General features: G+C 50.7%; 1 protein-coding gene across 1 annotated transcript; it reads left to right on the forward strand.

Moving 5' to 3' along the window:
- The first annotated feature begins 4,018 nt into the window (after positions 1–4,018).
- Positions 4,019–4,699, forward strand: RNF186 (ring finger protein 186). Its single transcript, XM_027110719.1, has one exon. The coding sequence runs from the start codon at positions 4,019–4,021 to the stop codon at positions 4,697–4,699; it is 681 nt and encodes a 226-aa protein (XP_026966520.1).
- Positions 4,700–8,806: the final 4,107 nt, after the last annotated feature.

The raw sequence follows: 8,806 nt of genomic DNA on the forward strand, positions 1-8,806 counted from the left end.
ATACAGGGCCTAAAGCTCACATCAGAAATGTCTTTGTAGGGTGAGGGTCTGTGACGACCTGCAAAGTGGGGTTTCCAAGGTGGTCCATCAGGAGACCTGAGTCTGGTTTCCCCACTCACAGGAGGCTATGAAATTCTAACCTCACTGAGGCTGTGCTTCTCAGATTCCTTACAACCCAGGGGCTGTGTGAAGCCACAGGATGGAAGAAACTGCATTTCAAAGGGGGAAAAAAAAGTTTTACTGAGAATTAATGAATTCGCATTTGTATAGCAATTTTAAAATTATGTTTTATTTGAAGATTTGGAAGGACTCAATTTTCTAATTGTAATATTACTGCAAGTACACATGTAACACGGAGTAGAATAAAAAACCTAGATGAATTGAACATTTTGAAGGCTCCAGAGACATTTTTTCCTTCCCCTGGGATAGATCTGCTTCAGGCTATGCTTCAGATCCTGCCCACTTTCACTTCTCTTTAAGAAGCACTGGCTGGGAACTTCCCTCGTGGCGCAGTGGTTAAGAATCCACCTGCCAATGCAGGGGACACGGGTTTGATCCCTGGTCCGGGAAGATCCCACACGCCGCAGAGCAACTAAGCCCGTACGCCACAACTACTGAAGCCTGTGCGCCACAACTACTGAAGCCTGTGCGCCTAGAGCCCGTGCTCCGTGACAAGAAAAGCCACCGCAGTGAGAAGCCTGCACACTGCAACGAAGAGTAGCCCCAGCTCACTGCAACCAGAGAAAGCCCGCACACAGCAAAGAAGACCCAACACAGCCAAAAATAAATAAAATTAAATTAATTAATTTTTAAAAAAGAAGAAGAAGCACTGGCTAAACAGATCACCCAAGTGTCTTACCTCTGTGTCCCTGTGTGCGGTCAATTACACTGAGGTCAGTTAGATGGCAAGGTGTATAAATTACTGTCTCCCCTGAGAAGGGTTTGATGGAGGCGGGAAGGGGTGCTTAAGTAATCTCCCACAATTTCCTACAGTGTTACTGTCTCCATTTTATCAAAATGAGAAACTGAGCTTCGATGAAGTTGAAAAGACTTGCCGAAGGCCACGCAGCTGGCAAAGTGACGAGAGCTGGCTGTCTAAGTATAAAGCCAGTGCCATTGATGTTTAAACCAAGGCACCTTTAAGAAACACAGTAGCTCCCAAGCCCCGATGGTAGGATGGGGGCAATGTGAAGGAACGTGCTGTTAAATGCTGTCATTTCTCAGAAGACAGAAGTTTTTCAAAGGAACTTTCACGTTCTCCTTTATTTCTATAATATTTGGGTTGTTATAACCAATATATATTTTCTTCATGGTGGTTGCCCCCCAACATCAAAAAGTTATTTAGACACTAACCCCAAATAACTTCCCTTGGTCTGATCACAACCTCATCCAGCTACCTTCCTGATTATTTGGCTTCCTGTAGAGCTGGCTAGCAGAGAGGGGGTCAATGGCCAAGCTGACCAAACTGTGTTGCCACCTGATTTTCTATTTCTCATTATAAATGAATGCAGCTCAACAAATTTTTTCTTCTCCTATCTCAACCCTTCCTCGGGTCTAGCAAACAGAAAGGAGCATTACATAATGCGGGTCAAAGCAGGAAGGAGACACAAAGTCTCTTTCGGCATAGTAACCCACAGGTGTTAGTTCTCCCTTGACCATGTACAGCTCGATTGTCTTGTGTCAGGTAGCAATTAAAGGCTTCTTTTCTTCATCTATTGCTGCATTACTCAGATGTCTTTCCCTTGCAAGGGACAGAAATCCAACTCAAGCTGACTTAAGAATAAAAATCAGAGTAAATTTTATTGGTTATTATAACTAAAAAACTCCAAAGAGCTCTGACTTCAGGTATGGCTGGATCAAGGCATTCAATGTCATCAGGCCTTTTTCCGACTCTTTTCTCATCTTTCTTTTGTGTCACACAGTGTGTTCCTGGCACTTCCAGGGTTCCATCCTCTAGCTTGGAAACCCAGCAGTGAGAGAAACTTGTGAGCCGTTCCAACAGAACTCCCAGAACTGAATCTCGTTGGTTTGGCTTAGATCACATACCTGTGTCTGAACCAATTCTTTTAGCCAGCGGGGTGGAATATGCAGATTGGTCTGCCCTGAATTACATCGCCTCTCTCCTCCCACAGAGCTTCGAACCACACACAATGACAGTGGAGAGCAGTGGTTGCCCAAAAGGAAAACAGGCCACTGTAGAAGGAGAGATGGATGCTGGGCTTGGGGAGAAAACAGATGCCCAGTGCTAGACCTGAGGCACCTTTCAGCTTGATCTGGGGGAGAACAGAATAGAAAGAAATAAGTGATTGTCAGGCTGATGGCTGAGGAGGAGAAGAGATGTGATGGCGAGGGTAGAGGGTGGAGAATTCGATTTCAGAGACAGGGGACCCAGGGGGAGGGTGAAGCAAGAGAGCAGAGCCTGTCCCTTAGGGCGGAGGAAAGCACTGGGTCAGAAGAGCTGGACTCTGTGGACCTCAGCTGGTGACAGAAGCTGCAAAGGACGGTGCAGCTCGTCCTTCTGGATTCGGCGTGACGTAGGTGAGGCATTACTTTGAGGAGGTGGATTGCACCACCCCACCCTCTGATGTTCAGGGCAAAGTGAGGAAATCGCATTTTCTTTTTTAATTTTAAATTTGCTATTAAAGCGTAGTTGATTTACAATGTCTTGTTAGTCTCTGGTGTACAGCAAAGTGATTCAGTTATACATATATATTTTTTTCCTTTTTCCTATTCTTTTCCATTATGGGAATCACGTTTTCTTAACTGCATGCTGTGTATGTCTTTCAGTCCCACATGAGTCCTGTTAGCTTGAGTCAGCTGCCTGAAGGCCAACTGCCTCTACACCAAAGGACGAGATTGAGTTCCTGGACGCAAGAGGCTGGGAACCTGGCCTTGGACGCCGGTCGATTCCACGGGGTCCTGGCCCCATGAAAGGCCCCTTGACAGGCAGCTGGCAGGCCTGCCCTGACCACACCCTGCCTTTGCTTCCAGACCTCGGTAGCACCTTCCTTACAGGGCTGTGCCAGGATGCAGGGAGATGGCAGGTGAAGATTCTGTCTCGAGGCTCGGCTCCAAGCAGGCCCAAACAGACAGCAGCTGTTTTTATTACTACTGACTCTGCAGTGTGCCCGGCACACAACAAATTGTACCTGTTAGTAGGTATGTGAAGCGCACAGCTGGATAGGGATGAGATGCTTGGGAACCGGTAACGGTTAATACAATTATTGTGACTGTAAAGGAACAAATGGCAGTAGCAGGTGACACATACCTATGAACTGTTTCGGTTTTACTGTTTGGCTGGACTTTTTCTCCCCTGCTACTCAGAATACTTTCCCCATCACTTCTTTCTCCTTCACAGGGCCACCTGCTTGCAAACATTCTCAAAGCACAAATAAACTTTTTCCCGCTGATCCTGACATCCAAAACCTTTTGGGAAACACCCATGGCCGTGTTTCTCAAAGTGAGGTCCCCCTGGTCCACCTGGGTTAGAATCATCGTGATGTTTGTTAACTGAGCAAATTCTAAGATTCCCATCCAGACCTTGCTGAATCTCAGTCTCTGGGTTTGGGACCTAGAAACCTGCATTTTAAAAGGCTCCTGGGGTGGGGGGCAGGGGGTGGTGGTGGTGATTCTAATGTACCCTGAAGCCATAATCCCGCGGGCACTCATGGGGCACCAGGTGCCACAGGAAAATCCTGATTCACGCACTGGCCCTGCCCGCTTGGCCCTGCCCCCTTGGCCCTGCCCCCTTGGCCCTTCCAGGCCCTCAAGTTACTGATTAACCCCAGGTTTCAAGGAAAGAAATAATAATAACTGAAGGGACAACGTGAGCCGAGAAACAAGCTGAGCAGCCCTGGAAGAGCCGTGATAGATGGCTGATGACGACGAGAAGGAAACAGAGGCTTGAGCAGCCCAGCCCGAGGTCAGACCACATCCAGGTCCCAGTGACACCGGCTGACACTTCCCTGTCGATGCCCAGGTCCTGAGCTGCCGCGTCCCAGTGGCTCCTGTGCCCAGAATGGCCTGCACTGAGCTCCTGCAGCAGCCCCAGCTTACGTCCAAAGAAGCCACCGCCTCTGACACCGCGGGCCCTGCTGGGGGCCATCGCGGCTCCGCGGATAGCAACCTGGAGTGCCTGGTGTGCCGGGAGTCCTATAGCCGTGCCCGGCTGCCCAAACTGCTGGGCTGCCAGCATACCTTCTGTGCCGTCTGCCTGAAGCTGCTGCTGTGCGTGCAGGACGACACCTGGTCCATCACCTGCCCACTGTGCCGCAAGGTCACTGCCGTCCCCGGGGGCCTCATCTGCAGCCTGCGTGACCAGGAGGCCGTGCTGGGGCAGCTGGCCCAGCCGGGCCCGGAGGTGCAGCTCTGTCCTCAGGGACTGGTGAATCCTGCTACCCTGAGAGCAGGGCATCCCAGCTTAGCCAGAGAGGATGAACAGGACACGGAGAGTGCCAACTGCGTGGCAGCGCGGCGCCTGGCGGCACACCTGTTCCTACTGGTCTTGCTCCTCGTCCTCATCCTGCCCTTCATCTACCCGGGCATCATCTGGTGGATGCTCACCTTCATCGTCGCACTGGCCCTGCTGTTGTCCATGCTTTTCTGCTGTCGCCGCAGCAGCCAGGCCGGCTACTGGTCCTCCCCCAGGACTCTCTTCTGCAGAGAGCAGAAACCCAGCGAGATCTCTTCCATCGCCTGAGAGCGCTCCGACCAGGCAGTGTTTGGGGACTTCTGTCTCTGCGGCCCGTTTACTGTCACAGTGAACAGGGTAAGGGGCTCTGCATCAGACTGGCTCCCTTGGGACAGTAAACGCCAGCTGGACCTGCAAGCCAAAGCCAGAATGGCAGTCTTGGGTCAAGAACCGTGTGTCTGGACGATAGACTTACCCCTGCTCAGGGAACAGCATAGCTAAACTGTTTGGGAACGGGGAAGAGGCACAGACTACTTGAATGCTACAGGGGTGGGGGGACCTTCTGTTCCGCTTATTCCAACGCTCCCGTTTTTCCTTCTATACCTTGATAAAAGTGTTACAAATATTGACGTTATTGCACAACAAATAGAACCGGAACTCCTTTTTCTGCAGTTTATGTATCTGGTTGTTTCTTGCTTGCTTTCGGTTTGGTTTTGTGTGTTTGGGGTCATTTGTTTCTATTTCTGGCTGTGACACATTTTCCCTCTGGGGAAGTCAGAGCCCACAGGAAGTCCTCCTGTGCTCCCCCGGATGTTGTCCATCTCGTGCCCATCCCACCTCACCAAAGGTCCTGGGGGTTCGGGTCTCCCATTGAGCTGCCCCCAGGAATGGAGAGGGAGAACTTGTGTGGAGGAGTGGGTCTTCTGCTGCTGCCAGGGGATGCCCACATTTGGTTGGCAGAGTTGGGGAGGGTTGGACACAGGTGGGTCTGGGAATTGCTCTCAGCAGCTCCACCAGGATTTCTCAGTTCCATGTCAGCAGGCCCTAACTTAACAGAGAATCACAGCGTTACAAGAACTACCCCCAACCCCCCACAGCGGGTCCAGCTGCCCACTGGATGCCCACGATCCCACACTATAGAACGAAATCTTTATGGGCATTGTTTCTTTCTTACCGCCTCCCGATGCCCATTTGAGCTTTTGTCATAAAGATAAGAGGCCCCATAAATGAAACAGTCCTCTCCAGTAACCCCACATTTCCTGCCTCTCCCTGAGAGTCACAGCCATCTGAAAGGCTTTTGTGTCTTTTCTCCACCGTTTCTGCTCCATAACAGAGAGGAGACTTCTGCCAGAGTCAGGCGTCAGCCATGGGGGGACCCATCAGGGTGCAGGGGAGTAAAAGACAGGAGATGTCACATTATTTCCTTCCAAAGACCCTGTAACTGGGAAGCAGACTTGAAACCTCAGAAGGGTTCGTTGAGTACAATCCATGGTCCCTCCTTGCCCGCCTTTCCTCCTGATAGGATGACAGCTGCAGGCTGGATGTGAAGTTCGCGGTGACGGTCCCTTTGTCAGGGAGGGATGAGAGAACACCGCCACTGCAGCGCGTGGAGGGGGCTGGGGGGGGGGGGGGGGGGGGGGTGGCCCCCCCCCCCCCGGGGGGGGGGGGGGGGGGGGGGGGGGGGGGGCGTGCAGGTTGGCCCCGGCCCAGCCGTTGCGTGTGTGTTGTTGAACAGGGCCTTCTGGCTCTCTGAGCGTCACTTCCCCAGAATGAGCCAGTAGCACTGGATTATTCCTAAGTCCCCTGAAGCCCAGAAGCTGAGGATGCTGTTGGGCTCCCAGATAATGAACGTGGGGTCACATCCCCCGTGGAGTCACACCCAGAAAAGTCAAAATGTAAGTCTGTATGCAATTACCTGTTCTTGCAGTCTGCACACACACAAAAAATCTTCCTTTTTCTTATAAGGTACCTTCGGGGCACACTGTGACACCCATGCTGTTGGCCTTATTAACTCCTGATGCTGGGAAAGAGTGTGGGTGAGTGCGTGTGGGTGTACATGTGCCCATGCTTTTAAGCCAACGCCAAGCAGGCCTGGAGGACACCCTGTCTCCATAGGATGGATAAATGACAAGAATTGTTTGGCATTTCCAGAGCTGGCCTCGGGCATGTGCAGTTTGGGATGGTTGCCCGTAGGAGAAGGAAAGAACATCCTTTCCTCACTCACCTCCACTCCCATTCCATCTCATTCTTGGACCCTCCACCAAGAAGAAAACCTCCACCAAGGTTTCAGTTGCTAATGACAACACCATTTCTACCAAAGTAACGGTGGGCTCATGTTTACGGAGTGCTTACTGTGCACCCAGCACTGCATTAACAGCTTTATGTCCATTATCTAGCTGAATCTTCATAACAGCTTTATGAAGAAGAGACCATCTTGCCAATGAGGATACTGAGGATCAGAGAGGTCAATTCATCCACCTGAGGTTGCACAGCCAGCCACTGCCAGAGCCCCCTAGGAAATCAACCCATTGTTCTTTCTGCTCCCACATGTTTCCTCCTTTGTGTGCAGTTTCAAAACAACCAGGAAGCTGGTCACTGCTTGTGGGCTTGCGAGAGAGAATAGGAAACTAACCACAGGAGCCTCCAAATTCCAGTAGTCAGGTGCTCAGAGAAGCCCGAGAATTCTGGAATCTATTGTCTATGCTAAAGAGAAAGAAAAGAGAATGATAAAAGTGGGATGGCTTTCCTGACTTTTACCACCAAGTGCCAGCCTCCCCTGAAGGGAGCTGTGTTAGCACATGACCAACGTGCCCTCCATCCCCATGGGCAAAGATGTCTCGACACTTCTGTCCCATTGTCCTGAAGCCCAGCTGGTCCCCGAGTACTGTTGGCCCCTGGCAGTGTTGGGGCAGAGAGCACCAGGGGCTAATTTCAGCCCAGGCTGCCCTGGAGAGGAACAGAGGAAACAGGCAGTGCTGCAAAAGGGTGTAAGTGGAAGAAATCGGAGGGGCAGGCCAAGGCTCAAAGGCAGGCTCTGACCCAGTGTGTGGCCAATAGGAGTAACAGAACTTCTCTGAGCCATGGTGTGCCCACCTGTAACGCAGCGTGTGTGGAGGATGCCACACACCTCCCAGGGCCTCCGTGGGGATTCAAAGTGCTGCTGAATGAGAATTCCGTGTCCTAACAGTCTGCCTTTACCATCAGACATTGACCCCTGGGGGTGAACGGGTTCCACGGGGCCTGTCCGGTGTGATAGAGCAGGGGGCCAGCCTTGGTGATGGGGTAGAGAAGCCAGTCCGGAGTAGGTGTTGTCCAGGACAGGCCGATCTGGTGGAGAACCTTGTGCTTAGGTCCTAAGGATGGAGAGGAATTGCAGGGGGAGGCCACGTTTCATCCCCATCAGCCCCATCACCCTATTCTGTGACCTGGAAGTCAGACATACCTGGCTTGAATTCCAGCTTCACTGCTTAGAAGTCACCTCGCCTCTCTGAGTCTCAGATTCCTTATCCATGAAACAGGTTATATACCTATTTCACAGGGTTGTGGGGGAATTAGCAAAATAAGCCATGGTTGAGCATTGAGGACTGCAAGGAAGTAAAGAAGGAAGGGAGAAGACAAGGAGAGATGGGTTGAGTTCTAGAAAGCCCCAACAGGAATGATGAGAACAGACTCGTCTTATTTTATTCAGTCTTATTAATAAGGAAATATATTAAAACCCAGGCACTAGAATTTACCTCCCCCATTAACCAGCCTCAATGGCAGCAACATCTTCATTAATATAAGAAAACAATCATCGCTAACATGGTTTGAATGCACCACGCAAAGTGTATTACATATGTTATTACATCTGCTAGAACGTAGATGCTATTATCAATTACCCTCAAATTACCAACAGGGATGCTGAGGCAAAGAGAAGTTAAGTAACTTTGCTCAAGATCACACAATGAGGTGATGGTGAGGCCAAGACCAGGTCCAGCTCCAGAGTTTAGGCTTTGAGTCACTTTGCTGTATCAGATGAAACATTCCCAGCACACTGTAAGCACGCAAGATATGTGGGCCCCTGGCCCCAAGGGTGAAAAACTAAGAAGAGACGGCATCCCCTCTTTGGATGGGGGACTCAAAGGTAGAAGTTTGTGGAGGTCACCTGTCCCGTTACCCACAGCCGTGTTCTCGTCTCACCCTAAAGCACCTGTTCATTATTGGAAGCCCTTTTCAAATGACTGGAGGAAGGCTTGCAGGCTTTTCTGGAACAATGAATTCTCTGTGGTGATGGAAAACATTTCCGAGGATGAAGGACATTCCCACAATCTCTCAGGCTATGGGAACAGCATAGAGCATAGTCAAAGAGAGGTGAGATCCAAGCTCTTGAATCTGCCTGGAGCTATTCATACGAAC

The sequence above is a fragment of the Aethalodelphis obliquidens genome, unplaced genomic scaffold (genome assembly GCF_003676395.1).
Source record: "Aethalodelphis obliquidens isolate GAN/ISIS:26980383/991018 unplaced genomic scaffold, ASM367639v1 scaffold9, whole genome shotgun sequence".
In the NCBI taxonomy this organism is placed as follows: Eukaryota; Metazoa; Chordata; class Mammalia; order Artiodactyla; family Delphinidae; genus Aethalodelphis; species Aethalodelphis obliquidens.

What these genes read in the sequence shown, in the direction of transcription:
- RNF186 (XM_027110719.1), top strand. Translation starts at nt 4,019, where the DNA reads ATGGCCTGCACTGAGCTCCTGCAGCAGCCCCAGCTTACGTCCAAAGAA.